Source organism: Aptenodytes forsteri, unplaced genomic scaffold (genome assembly GCF_000699145.1).
Source record: "Aptenodytes forsteri isolate BGI_AS27 unplaced genomic scaffold, ASM69914v1 Scaffold155, whole genome shotgun sequence".
Classification (NCBI taxonomy): domain Eukaryota; kingdom Metazoa; phylum Chordata; class Aves; order Sphenisciformes; family Spheniscidae; genus Aptenodytes; species Aptenodytes forsteri.
This window is the reverse complement of record NW_008794446.1, coordinates 1,713,161-1,733,997: the sequence shown is the minus strand read 5'-3', so window position 1 is coordinate 1,733,997 and position 20,837 is coordinate 1,713,161. Positions and strand designations below refer to the sequence as shown.

General features: G+C 38.2%; 1 protein-coding gene across 1 annotated transcript in view; it reads left to right on the top strand.

Annotated features, from left to right (window-relative positions):
• FREM2 (FRAS1 related extracellular matrix protein 2) overlaps positions 1-20,837 on the top strand; it is a gene marked incomplete at its 5' end in the record, with an annotated part of 140,994 nt that overhangs the window by 108,936 nt on the left and 11,221 nt on the right. The window contains 9 exons of the mRNA XM_019474842.1: positions 828-958; positions 1,871-2,029; positions 2,881-3,184; positions 5,875-6,006; positions 6,636-6,967; positions 16,714-16,906; positions 19,242-19,346; positions 20,461-20,588; positions 20,676-20,810. Of these exons, the coding sequence (XP_019330387.1) occupies positions 828-958; positions 1,871-2,029; positions 2,881-3,184; positions 5,875-6,006; positions 6,636-6,967; positions 16,714-16,906; positions 19,242-19,346; positions 20,461-20,588; positions 20,676-20,810 (1,619 nt within the window). The remainder of the gene's footprint in view (positions 1-827; positions 959-1,870; positions 2,030-2,880; positions 3,185-5,874; positions 6,007-6,635; positions 6,968-16,713; positions 16,907-19,241; positions 19,347-20,460; positions 20,589-20,675; positions 20,811-20,837) is intronic.

Sequence of the window (20,837 nt, the reverse complement as noted above, 5' to 3'; positions counted from 1 at the left end):
CCATGTCTCCATGTCTTCACCACAGGCTGCAGGGGAATCTCTGTTCTGAGCACCTCCTCGCCCTCCTTCTTCACTGACCTTGGTGTCTGCAGAGCTGTTTTTCTCACATATTCTCACTCCTCTCTTTGGCTGCTGTTGTGCAGGGTTTTTTTTCCCCTTCTTAAATATGTTAACACTGTCACTGATTGGCTCAGCCTTGGCCAGCAGCGGGTCTGTCTTGGAGCTGGTTGGAACTGGCTCTATAGGACATTGGGGAAGTTTCTGGTATCTTCTCACAGAAGCCACCCCTGCAGCCCCCCTGCTACCAAAATCTTGCCATGCAAACCCAATACAGTCAGCTAAGATTGAACTTTTTATCCGCCATGACTTCCGATGTTTTTTCAGAGACAATGCTTTTCAAAATACGTACTCTTTTCTGTAACTCTAGCTTTGTGCCTTATTTTTGGTATATACCACTGTATTAAAATGCACTTTGTTTGAGTAAGACCTGACAATACTTTTTATTTAGAATTCTTCAGTCTTTTGGTCATTCACATATGTTACCAACATTTATGTAATAATTAGTCCCAGATCATTTTCAAAATATTAAGTTCTATTAGACTAAATATTGGTCTCTTGATGATGATAATGCCTCATTTTCAATGATTTCCATGTGTGTCCACTGCTATTCATTATTATTATTTTTAGCATCAAATAGGTTAAACTAAATATATGAACATCTATAAATTGAAAAGTGAGTATTAACTGCCATCTCTCATGGCTGGTCCTAGAATTACAGCTTGTTATGAACAACAGATTTATTTTTGAGTGTCTCATTATGTTTTTAGAAATTGAGTTTAAGGAGGGTGAAACACAGCACTTTGTGGAGATTGAAGTTCTCTTTGATGGAGTAAGGGAGATGAGAGAAGCCTTCACTGTTCACCTGAAGCCTGATGAGAACATGATCGCAGAAATACAGGTAACAAACTCATGCAAAGTCCTCAACAACAAAATCTGATAAACAGTCCTTCTTGCTTTCTGGCTCATAGCTTTACTTTTCCTTTAAGGTTTATACTCGCCATCTTGGCTTGTATCTTAAAAGACAAAGAGACAGCTGACACAGTAGCACTTACCCAAAACAAGTTTGTTGCCAAGGAAATAATGTTCATGGGGTCATAGAGACAATGAGAGACTGAAGTCTTCAAGATATCATTCCAGACACATTCTCCTCATAGAATGAGTCCTAAAAACTGATGTCCTCTTGGAAACACTCTCTGGCAATACAATATAACCTCTATGCTGTAAAAAGAGCAATCAGGTGAAATATAACTTCTGCTGTCAAAACCATGTTAATAGCATTCTTGTTCTGTGAAATGAAATAGCCGCACTTTCTTGTTGTTTAGCATTATATCATACATACTTTTAATTTAAACAGTATATTCCTCTGATTCTGCATAAAATATTCTTAAAACTCTTTGGCTGCTTCATCAGTATCACACCATATATAGTCTGACTCCAGGTAGCCAGAGAGCAGAGACACAACCTTTGCTGATGACAAACACCCCATTTCCAACAGGCGTTAAAGTATACAGTGGACATTAGGGCTCTACCAGAATACTGAAGTGATTCAAGAAAGCTGGGACATAAGGTTAAAGGGTCTGGTATCTTCAGTATTCTGAAAAGAACAAAATCATTTTGGCTCTTGCTTTTGTAGTCTGCAATATACTTTCCAGTGCCTCAACCCTTTCCAGATAGCTCATCCAGTTGAGGTTTTAGAACTTATTTTGGGACAATATTTCAAAGGCTAGACACATTCTGATCAAGGTCCAACTTGAATCCCCTTGTTTATTTAAATGTTCACAGAGAACTGTTTCTGCCTTTTCATTGTCAGACAGCCAAGGCCATTGTTTACATTGAAGAAATGAACAGCATGGCAGATGTCACCTTTCCCTCTGTCCCTCAAGTTGCATCCCTTTTGATATATGATGATACTTCTAGAGCCAAAGACAGAACCAGTCCAATAGCTGGCTATCCTGTCATCTGTATCACAGTGAGTATCTCTGTGGGAAGGTGGAACAAAATCAGTATATGGATTTTGTTCAATGGATTTTAGGGACTCAGTATCAATCCATATTGTTGTGAGTCACACGAGTTCAAGCTAGAACTGTCCTAAGAGCTAATCTAATTTGTCTGGATAACGAATCAATTTTCAGGAGGACAAAAAGCATAGAAAGATGTTTCACTTGTTCATCACTAAGAACAGTTTCATACTCACACTATGTCTATGATTATATTATCTTGCCTTAATTTGCAGAGTTAAAATCACTGGAGATAACAGATGAGCCAGTTTTCAATGAGTGCCACAGACTGAAAAATGAGTACTGTTTGTTGAAGTACTACAGGCTTCTTTCATTGTAATTTTGCAACTGAAAGGTTTGCATTAATATTCATATGCATTGAGGAAGGTTTTGGTCCATCTGCATCTTCAGTTTGTTTCTCACACCATTCCTTATGCACAGGAACGGATCATATGTTGAATGGTTCTCCTAAATAAAAAAACAAAACAAATCTTGAAATGCAAAGTATATTTGCAGAATTAGATCAAAGGGTGAAATTCAAGTTAAAGTAGCATGTGGGAGTGTAGTTTGCGCCTTCATAACTATGTTAGGTTTTCACCCATAAACCATAATTTAAAATATTTTTATTTCAATAAGCATAATTAGACCTGTCTTTTAATCTACCATAACAGTGCTAAAAGCGTCACTGTCAAAATAAGGTGATTTCTTAAGAGATTTACTGGGGTTGTCAGTTCCATGTTGTTGAGTTTTGTGACTCTTGATAAATTAAAATTCCTTTGCCATGAAGCAAATAAATTGTTAACACAACTGCCTTGTTCTGCAGGCTTGTAATCCTAAATATGAAGACTTTGACAAGACTGGTTCTATATGTGCCAGTGAGAACATCAATAATACTCTGACACAATACCGGTGGCTTGTGAGTGCACCCACTGGTCCTGATGGTGTGACTAGCCCCATGAAGGAGGTTGACTTTGATACCTTCTTCACTTCCTCCAAGATGATTACGCTCGACTCCATTTACTTTCAAGCTGGTTCTCGTGTCCAGTGTGTGGCTCGTGCTGTGAATTCAGATGGGAATGAGGGTCTTGAGCTTATAAGCCCTATTGTAACTATAAGCACATCAGAAGGTAAGACATCATCACCTATTGCAAAACCCCCAGACCTCTTCTGGATCTCAAATTCCATCCTAACAAAATCTGATTACATGATCAGGTGTTTTAACACTACAGTCTCAGCTTTTCTTCTGTTGTTCATAGAGGTGGTGCAAAAACTCTCTTCTTAACACAGCAGAGAATTGTATAAAGAAAATGGTTTTCATCTTTGCTAGTTCTCCACATCTTTAGATAGTTATCCACATAGCAAACTGGTATGTTCAGGAGAACAGTATATAATGTGCATTGGAAATAGTGAAACCTGGTTTCTGTTGGCTTTTGAATTCAACTGTAGTAATGTTGCAGTACAATTTCAGCTCCCATTACCATTCGAGAACCCACACAGGAGTGCTATTATGAATGCCTAGCCAGAAGAAAAGCTTCATTTGGCATTCAGGCCTCACTGGACACCTGAGAATCAGTGTCTTCCTTGACTAAGGACTAAAGCAACTGGTGTCCAACAACAGGGCATAGACAAAATTTTTTCATGGTTGAGGTATTCATAATATTCATCCTTCTTCTTTCTCTGATACTCTCTTTGTCTCACTCTGATTCTCTGATACTGAACACCTAATCGATACTGAACTGATGCTGCATTCTCTCAGCCAGCAGAGTTACTGTAGTCTACCTCCTTTGCCCAGCCAAGTCTTTTCATGAAACTTGTACTGGATAACATTATGAAGCAGAGATGAAGAACTGACATGCACATGAGTACAGTCTGATAACATATGCTATTTTGTTGTAGAAATCAGATGCTTTTGTTTATTTTATAATATGGAGAATGAGTAGTTATCAGCAATCAAGGTAAATTATAAAACATTGTATTTTATTACCCTTCTGCAGCCATTTTGCATTCTTTGTATCATCTCTGCTGCTTTTGTAGCTACATTAACTCTTCTGGTTTTTGTGAGATCTTACGATAGATAATAAATCACATGCTTGTTCATTTGCAATATCATTTTCATTTCCCTGGCCTTTCCAACTAGATATTTTAGTTAAAACATTTTATTTTCTACTAAGTTAGGGCTTTAAGGAGCTTAATGAATGGAATTTCTATTTACCCCGTCCTTTATTCCACCTTTTGACTGTAGGCTCAAGTTACCTTTGTTTGCACTATCAGGAATCCTACACCTAAAAAGGACTCCATCTAAGGGTATTGTCTCCAAGGTGCAGTGTAGTGCTTGTTAAAGGCAGACAACCTTGTGCTGGGTGAGCTAGTTTTGTTATGTGAAACAGACTGGCTATGTTAGTGTTATAATGCATTATTTGGATTACACTTGACACATTAGCAGGGCTAATTAGCTCAGGCTCAGGACTGAATTGTCATGCATATATTACTTCCACTACCTGAGCTAACTTGTGATGTGGAAGTCAACAATACTGAAGATTGTGTACAACATAAAGGGAATTGTTAGATGCTATTTTGAAAGAAGTGCAATGATGAAAGCAACCTGCCAAAATCCTGAATATTTCCAACTTTGAGGATGCTTGACCTCCAGTGCCTAAACCAAATTCTCAAAAGTAAGTCAGATTGTGCAAAAAATTGTGTTTAGCCTCTTTAGCACATCTTACTTGCATTTGAGAAAAACAAACAAAGAAACAAAAAAAACCAAAAAAGCTATCGTGTGCAGAAGAGAAATTTTGTTTCGTCATGCCAGAAGTTTCCAACTTGGAGCTGTTTAGCCAGATGAGGTCCACCAGAACCAATAAGTTCTCCAAGAGGAGAGCCCTGCCTCCTCTTTTCTTGTAATCCCTCAGAAATGGGCAAAAGCAGAACATGGGCAAAGGGAGCTCTTTTGATTTTCCACTTCTGCTAATTTCTTTCTTAGAGTACCTTGTGATCCTTTGGCCATCACATGACAATCTGCTATGATTCTTGTGGCCAGAATGCAGACACTTCTGCACTGAACTATGCAACTAGAAGTTGCATGTATCTCAGATCATATGATTACAAACCTAATCTTCTGGTCATACAAACCAGGACTAATACTGGAACAGGTTGAACTAACCCTGGAAAGGATTGCCAAAATAAGTTATAGATTCTCCTTTCTTGGAGAAATACAAAGTTCAACTGAACAAGGCCCTGAGCAACTTGATCTAACTTTGAAGCTGGCTCTAGTTTGAGCGTAGTATTTCTAGCGATCCTTTGACACAACTATTCTAACTACATTTTGGTCACTAATGGAACAGGAGGCTCATAGAGTCCTATGAAGGCATATATAGGTCCACAGCCCAATCCAGTACCAAAACCAACTGAACATTGATTGGGTATCTTCCATAAATCTATGTATGTGCTTAAGAGGGTGGGAGGAGTTAAAGCATATGCCTCTGAGGACCTCTGTAAGAAAGTATGGCACTTGACACTGACTTTGCAAGTATGGTTGACACATGCAACTGAAAATGTACAGGTGCAGTATCATCACTTGGTTTTGAAAATGTGGTCCAGTTGATTGAGTAATGATTTCTGTTTGAATCCTCTTTTGCATAAATTCTTGTTCAAACCTCTGGTAAACGCTGCTCAAAGCGTTTACCTGTCATTCAAGAAAATTCTCCTTGTTTTGGAAATTTGTACAGTGGAAAAAAATGCATCTGAAAATAGTGCAAGGGAAAGTATAGATTATTTCCTCTGGACATAAAGTAAAGTTGCTTGCTCTTTTTTCCATTAGGTCTTTGTCAACCTCGTGTGTCAGGAGTAGTTGGAGCAGAACCATTCTCTGCCAAATTGCGCTATACTGGCCCAGAAGATCCTGATTATGCCAACCTCATCAAACTGACAGTCACAATGCCACATATTGATGGTATGATAAAATCAGCTGTGGAGCTGAGAGAACTCAAACAAGAAGCTGTTATTTAATCTGTTTTATTAGTCATGTTATTTTAAATAGCCAAAATAATAATATAATCTTTTAACATGTGGGATCACAGAAAAATGTGATGAATGTACAAGTGCAGTTTGCAACGAGGTGCATAAGATACTGTATTGATACATAGTCTTTGATGTGAAGATTAAGTGTTTTCAGATTAATGGCATAGTTTACATAAATTGGGCTAGACCTACACTTTGTAAAACTCCTTTGAAGCGCATAGAGATATACCAAAGAAGGATTTCTTTATTATAAAAATATAAAGCCATTTAATTACTCTGTGCTTCTGAAAAAATCACACAAAATCCTGATTGAAAAATATGTTGGAGATTTAGAAATATTTTATTTGGCATTTCATAGTATAAAGACGTAATTATTGCAGGTAACATTCTCATACACACTTAGCATATCAACTTTCTTTGAATTCTAAAGTACATTAATTGCTGTAAGTACAAAATACAGAAGCACTGCATAACATGCTTAGTGTTTGACAAACTTTGGTTAAATTAAGCAGCTCTGACCACTAAAATTTAGTGATAGTGCTATAAATTAATGTTTTTTAGGCATGCTGCCTGTTATTTCTACAAGAGAGCTCTCCAACTTTGAGCTGACACTTAGCCCTGATGGAACTAGAGTTGGAAACCATAAATGCTCCAACCTGTTGGATTACACAGAAGTGAAGACCCACCATGGTTTCTTAACTGATGCTACCAAAAATCCAGATGTGATTGGAGAGACCATTCCCTATCAATATAGCCCAATAATTAGAGGCTTCAATACCTTACGCTTCTACCGCAACCTGAATCTGGAAGCCTGTTTATGGGAGTTTGTTAGCTATTATGACATGTCCGAGCTCCTCACAGATTGTGGAGGCACCATTGGGACAGATGGACAGGTACGAAACTGTAACTTGATTTTGTACTGTGTTCTTAAAATGAAAAATTTCCCTTATAATGCATCTATGCTAGTAGAAATAAGTGGTTTTAGAATTAATTTAGTTGTAAAGTGTTCTTTTTTTCCTTAACAAGAAATAGACTTCCCCTAAGGCCAGCTTATTTCTTAAAGCTGTTGATAGCCATTAAATACTGATAGGCTATATGTGAAATCCTTGTCCGGTTGAAATTAAGAGAATAATTTAGTTTGAATGAAATTTCCTATGATTCACTCCCAATACAGTTTTGAAGTATTTTAGGACAAACCAATCCCACTTTTACTGTATAGGGAGCCACCTTAGTCTTTTCTTAGAATGAAAGCCTTCTGAAGGATTGCTTTTAGCACATTGATAGTACTAGGCTATTTAGTATTAGTCATGGTGTATCTTGAAAAAGAGTTTAAAAAAATCGTCAAGAGCCTTCTTGCTGATAACAATGGACTGCCAGTGTCCTACCAGCTGCTTGGCTCTGCTGATCTCTTTGCTCGCGGGGAAAAAAGCCCCGCCAGTGCAGACAGCACAGTGGTCTCACATTACCCAGCAGAAAATTCCTTGGTCAGGAAGCAAAGAGAAGCTGCCAACCCAGAATGGCTGAAGAACAGAGCTGTGAAAGTGGTTGGGGACTTAAAACAAAGATTGGAGAGGTGTCCTTTGGAAAATTATTTCTAGAAATCCATAGTAATGTGGAAGCAAAAGGGTGCAGGATTTCTTCTGGTGCAGTGACAGTGAAGTTAATCCCTAGGTCTTCCTTGTATAATTACTACATAAGCCTGTCTGATCCCACTCAGGCTCTGGCGTACAAAAGCTGTAGCTATGAAGATCAATCCTTTATGACACAGAAAAGTCTCTTTGGGGAATAATCCTACAGGCTGGAAGAAAGACTGGAAATGCAGTACCTTATTTCAGAGAAGTCCATCCACAGCATGGCAGCTGTGTGATAAAGCTGTGGTAAAACTCACTTTCCTGGCTCAGTAGCCTTCCTTGTTGAGCCACTGTGGAACGGATGAGGCCACTGTGTGAAATGACCATAATTTCTCTGCTTTTTAACAGGTGTTCATTTTGCCAGGGACCCATCTGCTTATCAGACATAAGTAGACTTACATGCACAAATTCTTACTTTGTCAGTCCCAAATGGCACGAGTCCTTAACAGATGAGGAAAGTGTGTCGTTGCCCAAAGAAACCTATGGGCATGTGCAACCACAAAGCTATTTTACTACTAAAATCATAGGTGCCAATGGACATATAGATACCTAATCAGATAAGCTGTTTTTTCTCTTTCTTTTTATACTTGCATGACTACAGTCCACCTTACTCTGTGGGTGATCATATAGTCAGTTTGCTGGACAAGAAATTGCACCAGGCTCTCTTTAGCCCTTGGTTAACTTCCTAACATTCTGCCCCTTTTAATTAGAGATTATATACTCTGTAAAGTATAAGACCAGAACAAAATGGAGCTTCTGCCCTTCTTAGATACAAAGTTCTTTATGGATATGTCATCTCAATGCTCTGTGGTCAAGTTCTGGTTCCTTGTCTGTTACAAGGTTTCTGCCTTGATGTTGGAAGCTCACTGTTGGTGCATCTGCTTGGGGTTGCCCCTCTGCTACAAGCAGATCCTCCTACAGGTACATTCCACTGGAACTATGAACCTGTCAGAGGGAAGGGGAAGGCATGCAAGTGTGGGATGTAAACCTTACACATTCCCACAAGATAAAAATGACAGCAGTCTTCACTGTTCTTAGAATGATTTCATTTCTTCAACTCATCATTCCTTTGACTATCTCCTTATGCCCATGCAATATGCAACCATATATTCTTATTTCCCACACGACACAATCCTAAGCTCATAAGCACACACAGCTGCCAAGCAGCTGTAACTCCGATCCTGTGACCTATGCAAGCCACTTCTCCCACAGTGAAAAGGAAGACCTGGTATGAATCCTTTCCATTTTAAACACTTTTATGTCCTTTAGAGAAAAGGCTGAATAGCTGGTTTAACCAAATGTGTGTCTAAATAAAACCTATATATGTCTATATGCATATAAACAGGGGAGAAAATAAGCACCATTCCAATATTTTAGTAAATGAAAAGAACCTCTATATTCAGTTGTGGAGGACATGCATAAATGGTAACGTGGCCAAGGAAAAGCGCTGTACTTGCTTTAAGCTCCAGAAGCATTATGTACTTTAGGTAAGATCCCTCATTTAAAAGCAGAGAGGGATGAACATGAGCTATGAGAGCCATGAAACTGTAGCTGAAGTCATCCTTTAGTGCCTTGTAGGTTATGGCTAAAAGGTTACAGCGTGTTAAGTGAAATATCAAGCTGAATTACTTCTAGCAGTAAAGCATTGCCCCGCAGACAGTATGCGCTTCACTGCCCCCCCTGTTTCCCCCACCTCCATTTAATTCTTCTCCAAGTTTGGTCTTTATCTTCACATGACCCCCTCCAGCTGAGAGGGGAGGCAGTCAGTGCCCTATCTCTGTGGTTGTCACCATTGTTGGTTTTTTCTCCTTCAGTGAACAATTAATAATCCTCCTCTGTGAGAGGAAAGCTGGCAGCTATGGTTTTCACCATGTTTTTTTAGCACACAAAGGAAGCTTAAGTTCTATTATACGGACAGAACAGATAAATAACAATAACACTCTTACCACATCCTGCTACCAGTGCAAATTTAATAGCTTGAATTTACCAGATATTTTGGCTAGATCTTTAAGCTCAAAATTCTGTTTCTTGATTCTAGCTTTCCAGTACCTGTATGGTCAAACAAGGGTAGCACTGTTGATTCAGACAGAGAGATTTCACAAAAGCAACTGGCAATATCTTGCATGATGTGGACCTTCACTTTATGGGAGCTCCTCCTATGGTAGGGGAAGAAGATGAGCTTCAGTCAGCAAGAAGTGAGGTGGGAGACCTGCAGCTGGTGTAGTTCTTCTGGCAGTGCTCCTAGTGTTTGCTGCAGGCTGCAGCTGTCTTAGCCAGTTCCCATGAACTCATGAACTGTCATAATACATACAGAGAAGGTCTTAGTTTTCTTTTTTTTTTCTTTGAGGCCTTTTGCTTGTGACCCATTCTCTTTCTCAATTACTCTGTGCGTGAGCAAACCCTGCATGAGTTAGATGCAGCAGTCCTTTCAGTATACAGCTTGACACTTTGTTCCTGGGATCTGCCCATATTCACCACATCTGAAAAATCAGGCATTTATGTATCTAAATATGGATTTAGATGTGCAGCTTAAGGAACTTATATTTAAAAATAAAGACCTACTTCTCTTTAAATTGAGCTATTTCACTTGAGTTATAGTTCTGTTCTGGTTAAAGTTAAGGTCAGCTTTGATGATTAGCAGCAACAGTTTTCTTTTGGAAAACCTGCAGTCACAGCCTAAAATTCAGTGTCTGCCTTTGGATATGTATAGGCCTTAAAAATGTGGAACTCGCCTACCTGAGGGCTGTCTTCCTGGGTTTGCAGGTAATTAATAAAGGTTGGACTTTACTTCACGGGGACATTGTGAGAGTTAAGTACCACAGACATCTCACATTCTCAAGACACAGGTGCTAGAACAATGACAGATATTCATGAAAAGAAGTTAAAAAATGAAACAGTGAAAACCAAGCAAGTGACTATCCTTTCATAAAGGAAGTATTGAAGTATTGACCTCGACTTATTTGATACAGTGTGAAGTATCATTTGATCTCATTTCCTACTGTTATAACTGTTTGCTGTAGCCAGACAGTTTGGCATCTGAAGGCTTCTGTGTGGTTCTGGCCAAGTATTTATATGTGGATGTTGCTTTCCCTAGTTCCAGTCCATTGCCAGACTTGGCATAGGGAAGCAAGGAAATTACCATTCAAACAAATTTTATTAACAACCAGTTAAGCAAGTCTTTGACAGAAACAAGGTGAAGAACATATATTAAAATTCTTGAACGTACAGGTTGATACCTTGAAGCTACTGTAATTGACAACAAAAAACAAACAGCTGAGCAGTTTGTTTTGTTCTGTAACAAAAACAGTTATTTCTGGCCAAAACTGAAAATGTCTCTCTTCCAATATGTTCAGTTCACATTTATGCTACACATGTTATGGCACTGAGTGTTTGAAAATCCCATCTAAAAACAGATTTTAAAATCTGTAATGTATTGCCACAGCTTATACAAGGCAGCTTGCAGAGGTTTTTTATGACACAGAAACAGTATATTTCCAGCTTTACTAGTTCTAGTTTTACCAAAATCATACTTTAAGGGGAAAAGTCAGCTCTTCTGAAAATCTCACTTGAAATGTTATGGCACTGAGTGTTTGAAAATCCCATCTAAAAACAGATTTTAAAATCTGTAATGTATTGCCACAGCTTATACAAGGCAGCTTGCAGAGGTTTTTTATGACACAGAAACAGTATATTTCCAGCTTTACTAGTTCTAGTTTTACCAAAATCATACTTTAAGGGGAAAAGTCAGCTCTTCTGAAAATCTCACTGGATGCTGTAAAATGCAAATAGACAGAAATGTCTATTTTCAGATTTTTATATTCAGTTCAGCCACCACAGTCAAGTTTAAGAAAACCTTGCAACTTTTATTCCCTTGACATGGAAGCTTACTAACAGTCAAACCTTTTTTTCTCCAGCTGCTAACACATGCATTTAGTAAGTGCTGTGAAGAAAAAACTCTACTATAAAGTTAATGCACCAGCTGTGTAACAAAGTCAGAGGTTAATTTTTTCTAGGAGCTGGCATTTCAAGGCTGTATTGCATTATCCTCTCCATTCAGACTTCTTTAAACTAACCCGCTTTGCATTTCACCTGTGACCTACCTGGCTGTGTGCCTTCTTGGGGCCAAATCTTAGCTTTACCATATTGGTATTGTGTAAACAGTTAATAGATAACATTGTTAAGCTTCTGTGACTCAAATTCACAGGCATAGCAAGTAAATGCAATAGCAAATGAGGCTTAGGGTAATTTGGAGGACAAAAATACAATTTTCATGAAAAGTTTGTTTCATTGGGATATACAATATAAAGCATGAACTTGCATTATTTCTAATTTCTAATTCTGATTTTATCAGTACTAACAGTACGCGCGCGCACACACACACACACACTGCCAAGTTCTGCCCTCTGGAAATATAAGCCAGATAAATAAAACACAATATAAAAGTAGAACAGAGTCCATGCCCCAAAGACTTAACTGAAAATATTTTTTGTTGTACATATTCTCACTTGTTACATGACCAATTCTCAAACTAACTATGTTTTTTTACTTAATGAAGTTTGACAGTTTGCATCAGAAAGGGGAACAAAAGAAGAACACCTATAGAAACTCCCATTAATATTTCCTAAGTCTTAAATGGGAATTGTCAGTGTTCAAAAATAGACCTTATGCTCTGTGATAATTTATCTTGCAAAGAAAATGTATGAAACTCTACTTCTTATATCAATGTCCAGTATAAATCATGTTCTTCCCTCACACACATGAATTTTGAGATGCGCTATTGGAATGATTTGTGATCTACATTTTTTCAGATATTAACTGTAAGAGTCTGTTCCCTGCTTGGAACAATTCTTGTCTTCTATCTTCTCAGGTTCTCCAGAGCTGGCATTGTCACAGCGTATTAGACATGATTTCCCCAATTCAGCTGAGGTGTGGCTGTAGTCTGTATTTCTCTCCTGGTATCACAAGGCTAAAAGTCACACCCACTTATTATTGTTTAAAATTAATGTTAATGAATATAATTTTGTCAGTACAACTGTTAAAATCTCCTGTGCATAGGATGCATAGATACATAATGCACCTGTTCTGTCTCTCCACAGCAGTTAAGCTGATCTCACACTTACACAGCTCTAAGTTACCATTTTGGTTTCATCAGTGTCACATTGAGATAAAATATGAACAGCTGGCTACTTCCAATAGGCTTTGCAGGCAGTGCTGGGAAATAAAGATAACTCAATGGAAAGAATGTTTTATTATGTTCGCCTAAATGGCGTTATTAAGAGGGCTAGAGAAGTAAGACTCCTCCATCTGTGTAACACATTCCATCGATTCATTTGTTGGGGGGGTCTGCTCACTTACTGTGCCACAGTTTTTCTCTGCAGTTAATTTCCTCTTTTTTAAATTGTATTTTTATTATATCAAAAAGATCCTCTATTTCATACAGCATGTCTTGAGATTTTTCTTTTCTGTCTACTGAAGAGCAGTTTTCCCCTCACGGCGTTTTCCTTTACAGTGAGAAATGAGAGGGCCTTGTAAGTTTTAATTTACTGTTAGGAGAGAGAGAACTATTTATTCAGTAATTCTCTGGCTATCAGTATTGTAGGTTTTCCTCCACACCTGCAAATCCATGAGTGCCTGCAGAAGGGTTTGCGTGCATAAAAACTCAATCAGCTGGTTTAGCAAGAACTCCTTCCTCTCTCTACATGCCACGAATCACAGATAAGGGCAGCTGTACTGATGGAAGCACATAGACATTCATGAGTACATTAATATATTCCTAGGCTGGGGCAAGCAGCCTTGCTGCCCAGACATCTCTTACGGGTTTTGCTAAAAGAGAAGAACCTTCTAAATTCTAGGGTCCTAGAAATGGAGACACTTCTTCGGCACCATGGTTTCAGATTTTCCCACAGAGCAATGGTAATGTATGGCAAAGGAGCAGTGTTTCACGAAGAATTGCCCCGAAAGGATCCTACTGCTAGATTTCCACCAGTACAAATGAGTTCAGCTCACTAACAATATGCTCCCATTGAATGGAGGCAAGAAAACCCTAAAATGTGGCTTACAAACCCCATTAATGGATTGCTTTTATGTACAGTGTACATGAAGAGCCAATGATACCTTGTACTTGAAAATCAAGAAAAGCTTTGAAAGAAGGTCTTTTTTTACTTGATGTGGCATAAAATACTGAGCTAGAAGGGGTTTTGTAGATCACTCTGTCCAGGCCACTGCCTTAACTCTCTATATAATGTGGTTCCAACACTAGTAAACTTAATCTAAAAACTAATAGGATTTCATGGCCTCACTATTCTTGTTGAATGACACCACACCAAGGGCTAGAAATTCTTCTGATTTCTAGGCTGTATTTGTCATGGCCATCTTATGCCCGTTTGTTCCCTTGTCAGCACCATCTTTCATCATCAGTGGCCCTTCTCCACTGTTCATCTCCTGACCTGCATAGACAGCATTCTTATTCCCTCTCAGCCTTTGTTGTACTAGTCTAAAAAACATGGCTATTTTAGTCTCTTCTCATCAGATAGTTTTGCCATTCCTGTGATTATGTTGATTTCTTTTTCTACAGTCTACAATGCAAATTAGGCTTTTTCAAGCATGGATGATCAAAGCTCTTCCAGATAAGCTCTCACTAGTGCTCTGTATAATGGCATGCATGCTTCTAATTTCCACCCCATTCCTCAGTTTATCTTAGGATCATATCACATGGAGAGGGTAAGAAGGTCATAGTTATGATGTGATCAACTCACACACCAAAATTTTTTTTCCCCTCTATTGTTTCTAACCAATGTCTTTCATTTCTACCAGAACTCCCTGTCACTAGTTTCTATTACCTTATACTTTATGCTATAAAATTTCATCTCACTTCTATTATTCTGGTCCTCGAGGTCATTAAATTCTCCCTATGTGATATTCCAGTCCTCCTCCACATTATCATTAAGCATTATGTATGCTTCTTTTCAAGAGGGTAAGGGACATATATTAAATCTTCTTCCACGTACCTTTGTCTCTTCTTCATAAGCAAACTGAATTTTAGATCTTTGACTTCAATGTCTAATTCTTACTGTACAACATGCAGATGTAGAACAAAAACACACAGAGAAAAGCCAACATAGTTTGTCTGGGATGAGTTTTCAATAGTAATACATTTGTTATACTACCAAATGTATTCAGTTCTTGATACTGTTCCAGGAAATTACAAGTGTTCAAGGTTACTTGTGAATCAAAGGCAAACCATGATGCGCTGTAGAGTAGCATCATATCTACATTTTTTTGATAGAACTGAGAATTCTGTGTTGTTATTTGGAACAATTTAGAAAATCCATGTCTGAAATAATTGCTCAGATATCCATGCGGGTATCCCAAAGATAAGCTTGCAACTTAAATAGGACTAAAGAATAATATTTTTGTCTAACTTCAATTTGTCATCCAATACATATAGAGAAGAAAACTCTTTTTTTGTTCCAAATAGAAGTTCTTGATTTTGTTCATGTAAAACCAACAAAGAAGCATTAATGCAAAATAATCTATAACTGTAGCATCTCATATTATCTACCAGGCTGCTTTACTGCATGATACTGTGTGTTTCCAGGCTGTCTACTGTCTAAATGCTAGCATATTTTATGGAACGATGCAAACAATGTAAGTGGAAAGGCTTTTGGTAGCATAGTGTGTAGATCAAGGAGTGTCACGCGTGAAAGTGAGTTGTGGCAACTGTGAACATCTGCCATAATGAACTCCTTAATTAGTTCAGAGTATTTAGTCAGTGCAGGCAGTAAATTTGTCGTTTCATAGTATTACTAAAAGTTTTGTCTGGCATTTGAAAATGTAAAGCAGCTGTAAGGTAATGGACATTCAGCCCCCTGACGTGCCACTGGGTGAACCCAGAAACAGCTGGATTTTTACACAGCTTGTAAAGTTCTTTGAATGTTGGGGGGGTTTATTAGTGCAAAACACTCTTTAGAAGCTTGTAAAGTAATCGCTCCAGGGAAATGTTCAGATGTACAAATTTACATATGGAATTTCTAGTGGAAGTAAATGAGAATTCAACATATTTTATGTCTTTGAAAAGTTTCCCACTGGGAGATGATCTCAATTTCCTTCCGTGTCTTTCTAAGAAAATCCAGAATGTTCTAAAAGGATCTGGATTGCACATTTCTAATCAGAGAGATGTGAATGAAAAAGTATTTGTAACAAAACATAAATGCAAAGTCCTTTCAGAAAGGTTTAGATCCATGTATCATGTAAGAGCTATTTTAAGAGGTGACAGTTTACTGACACTGTTCTTCTTGCCGTTTTTCATCAAAATATGTATAAAGGATATGTAATTCTCTGACTGATAATAATTAAAGTGCTATTGTTTTGTAAAATATATGCATAAAGGGTCTGTTTGTAAATCTATATCAACTTGCATATTATTTTTAGTTCTTCCAGACAGTGATAAACAGTTTGATTTGTGTGTTTGCATGCAGTATGTTAGCTACTATCCATGCACAAAGGAAGAAATAGTTCCAGAGATGAATAAGTACAGTCCAAGGACTCAGTCTTGCAATGACGTCTGAGCAAATTCAGGGTCTTCCAGAAGAGCTTCTTAGAGGATAGTAACGTAAGAATGTAAGCAAAAGAGTTGGTTAAGGCACAAGGATAGAGCAAATGCAAAAGGATATTTAAAAATTTTCTGAAGCCTTCATTTGTAGCCATGTTGTTTATGTACTTAAAAAACCTAAACAAAAACGATGAGTCAAAATTGAGGGATTTATGTTTTATCAGAACACATATTCAGTTTGAAATACAAAAACGGAACTTGAAGGGATGTAAGCTTAGCTGAAATCCATTGAAATGTGGTGTTTTGCACTTCGTCTGTAATTTGCAAAATGAGAGAATTTGATTCAGTCACAATATTTATAAGTCCTGTCTTCTTTTTTTTTTCTTGCATTCAGATTACCTGTGCAATGCTGCCTTTCATGACCACTAACCTAAATAAATAATTTTCTTTTTTATAGGTTCTCAACTTAGTACAGTCCTATGTCACACTGAGAGTCCCCTTGTACGTCTCTTACGTTTTCCACTCTCCGGTGGGTGTAGGAGGCTGGCAGCATTTCGACCTCCAGTCAGAGCTCCGGCTGACTTTTGTGTATGACACTGCCATCCTGTGGAAGGATGGGATCGGTAGCCCACCTGAAGCAGATCTCCAAGGTGGGTGTTGGATTTCTTTGCATCGAACTCATGTTCTGTTACTAAGAGTATAATTTGCACACAGTAGGATGATTTTTCAATCATTCTAATAGTAAAAAAAAAAATACTAGTATATCATTTATTATCGGTTGCAAACAATCTGTCGTTTCCTAGCACTCACAGTTCTCTGCTGGGGTGTTTATGAAAACCATGTAAAGGTGACATCAGTTCTTTTATTGCAAAGATTGTCTTGTTATGTTTGAAGTACACGTGCAAAAATTAACACATTTATTTCTACTCAGAACCTCAAGGTTCACTATATATTCATATTCTGTTACCACACAGGATGTTTGCACTTTAATGAAAAAAAAAAAGAAACTTTTCTGTGATATCATTCTTTCCGGCCATGAATGTACAGTTTCAGAAACTTCTGATATTTTGAAAACATTAATTGTGAAACATTCAAAAGATGCAGAAATATATAATGGATTTAATAGCCTGTCCTATGTGTTAGAGTAGTAAACTGTGAAACATTCTTTAAATGTGATAGGAACTGTCAAAAAATGTTTGTGACTATAATTAGTCAACAAAACAAACTCTATCATTACAGAATTTATCTTTGCAAAAAGTTAATTTATTTTTTAAAAATGGTGACATACAGATGTCTGTGAAAGATTAAAATGTATAGTTACACCTATATGCTGCTTTGTTCTATTTATGCAAATTTACTTTGTATTTCCCAGCATTAAGCTTCAGGTGTTCCATATCTGTCTCAACCTAAGGTAGAATACAGGCACCAGCAATAATTATGTATGTACAGTTACACAATTTCAGGACTCCAGTGAACATAAAACCGTTTTTCATTTCTGCAAACTCTGTATATGAACTACAGAAGTCATTGCTATGGAATTTCTGTCCTCACGTTAAGAGCAGGAAATGAGGGGTGGCAAGGGGAATCTACAGTGCATGAAGAATGAAGCACATGTCATGCCATGCCTAAAGAATAAGCCACATGCCACAAATCATATGATGTACTAGTCACTGAATAACAACCAGATCTAATCCTCAGTCTCAGCAGTTATGTGGCGCATCTATGCCACCGTTTTCCCATCTTTGATGCTTTGATTTTTTATTTCTCTGTTTAAGAAACTGATGGCCAGGTCTTTGGAGATGCTGAACATTGGCAACTCCCTTTGAAAACAACCAGCACAAAACACATGATAAACACAGTGAGATAGTGGAGGGTAGACCCCCAATATATCCCAATCTGATTTGGGCAGTATTTTCTCACTCCACAGCCTTGCACAATGAGCAGCTGTTTTTCTGGGCAGGGAGAGGTTAACTAGTTTCCAGTTTACTTCCATACCTCTGGATACATATAATTGTTCTACATAAAACTGTAAAGCAGTCAAGGTCTTCTAAAGCCATAATTCATACATACATATATATTTCTAATATACCAATAAATATGATTGGTACAGGTGATTTTGTACGGGTGGTATACACTCATATTGGTGAGTGTGTTAGGTTTCTGACACATTCATGGAGGAACATTCCTGTTTCCTTCTTGCCCCTGGCAAGCAGTATGGTGGCACATCACTGGCTCTCTGTAAGGGAGCACTGGAGGAAACACCTGAACTCTGAAGCTTTGCAGAACTCTAGAGAAAAAAGGGTTTGGCTGCAAGCTACAGCAATAAACCACTTCTGACATATAAACAAGACCTTGTAACCTGAAATTAGGAAACATTAGGCCCGTGGGCCAGATTCATGCCAGAAATCACCAGCAATGCAAAGCCTGTCAGAATGACTTTCACAGATTCAAGCACCCTCAAGCAGATTGCCATGGAAGCCACAACCAACTGCTACAACTAAATGCTGGTGGGTGCTGCCTTGGGACAATAGATGGGGAGGCACTGATACAGGAGTATCTCTGAAGCAGCTTTCATTGGTAGGAGTCAGCTTGAATACCTGGTGAAAACAAAAGTATTCTTCTTTCTGTAGCATCCCCTGGCAGCTAACCATGCTGTTGCCTGAACATAAGCACATTGTGCTGTGGACTTTCCTCAGCCTACTAGCGTGGCTGTGTGGGTCCATGATAACATGTAAAACCATGACTTTGCAGAGAAGTTCTGTATGTGCTTTGGAAAGCTAAAGCATTGTGGAAACTCTAGGCCCCGCTGTATAAATTCTTGTTTGAGAAGAATCTTGAGTCAACCCAAAAGGTACCAGCAGGCCCCCTCCCAAACAACTGACATGACAAGGGGAAATGAAAGAGTGGGACTGATGTTTCATAGGGGTGTGATTTATTTGTCATCTGCAAGTGGAATAAATCTTGTGAATTGGCTTCCGCTGCCAGGTTCCCTGTATCCAACCAGCATGCGTATTAGTGAAGAGGGGCGCTTGGTTGTCAACTTCAAGACTGAAGCCCGGTTTCATGGTCTGTTTGTGATGTCCCATCCTGGTAAGCTTAATGTACACTTTAGCTGTACTATGAAAACAAAGATACCCCTCCCAAATTTTATACTATTCATTTTTCTTATTTCTGCTACTGATATCTGAATTTTTTATATACTGTGCTTTTCAGATAAGAAATTTTCCTCTACTTGGGATTTCTTACTTGTCATTGATGACTGTATTCAGATTGACAAACTTAATGAAATATGCATGAATCTAGGCCATTCTGTCCACTAGGGATCTATAAATATATGTTTTTAATCCAAAAGCTATGATTAGCTATTTACTTATGTTGCCCTAGAAACTTAGATAGCATTAAAATTTCTTTTCGAACTTGAAGCCTTTCTAAGTTATTTAGACCTTTCTCAGAGAGTAAGAAAAGGTCTTGGATAAGCATTTTATCACTCTGTTAATAAAACATTCTCACTGCCATTCAATTAGTCATTGCTGAGGACCTGATCCTGCAATTTAATCTGTTTAAACCCCGCTGCCTTTATTCAGAATAATCACAGGTGTAAGACTCTGCCTACAGACATAAATCTGAGCATGAATGCCAGCCATGGAAAAGATTATCTAACTAAATTAAATCTGCTGAACAATAATGAGAAGGGAAAAAAATCATTTTAAGAAATCTCTTTTAGTTTAACTCAGTTTTATTAACCTATAAAACTCCTTCACAGTGCTTCCAACTTTTTCTCAGCTGTCCTCTAGCATGTTAGGTTTTGCCTATCAAGCAGAGCCGAAAGAGTTACATTGCTAAGAGAAATTATTTTGTGTTCCCTGGGCTGACATTCCAAGTTTAAAACAGGAGGGATTATAGATCTTTGCCATTCCACTCTCACTGTTTTGCCTGTCTGTTAAATTTAATCTTCATACAGTTCTGGTTGTGTAGCCCAAAAGCAACTGTTTAATAGACACTTGAACAAGAATCAAGGGGGCCCAGCTGTGTTGATTGTTAATTGATTTTGTTTGATTTTCAGTTAATAAAATCCAGTGCCCTGTAAAGGTATTAACATCAACTATGGCATTATGGTTTATGAATTATTGGGAATGTTTTTCAGGCTCTGAGAGTTTGCAGTGAAACACTAACGGTGACAAATCTGTCCCTTGGCATTTTCTAGCTTCATCTCTGACTTCCATGGTTATGTCAGCTGATCACCCAGGCCTGACATTTAGCCTCAGCCTCATCCGAAGTGAGCCAACGTACAACCAGCCAGTACAGCAGTGGAGCTTTGTTTCAGATTTTGCGGTAAAACCTCAGCCTTCACTGTGTCTTCTGTTGACCCAGCCTGTTAGTTAGGATGTTGGTGGAACAGCTCGCTCTCTCTCTCTTCAGGTTCGAGACTATTCTGGAACATACACCGTGAAGCTGATAGCTTGTACCACTGCTCCACATCAGGAGTACAGCCTACCAGTGATCTGCAATCCTAGAGAGCCGATCACGTTTGATCTGGATATCCGATTCCAGCAGGTACCACCCCAATGATACCATCATCAT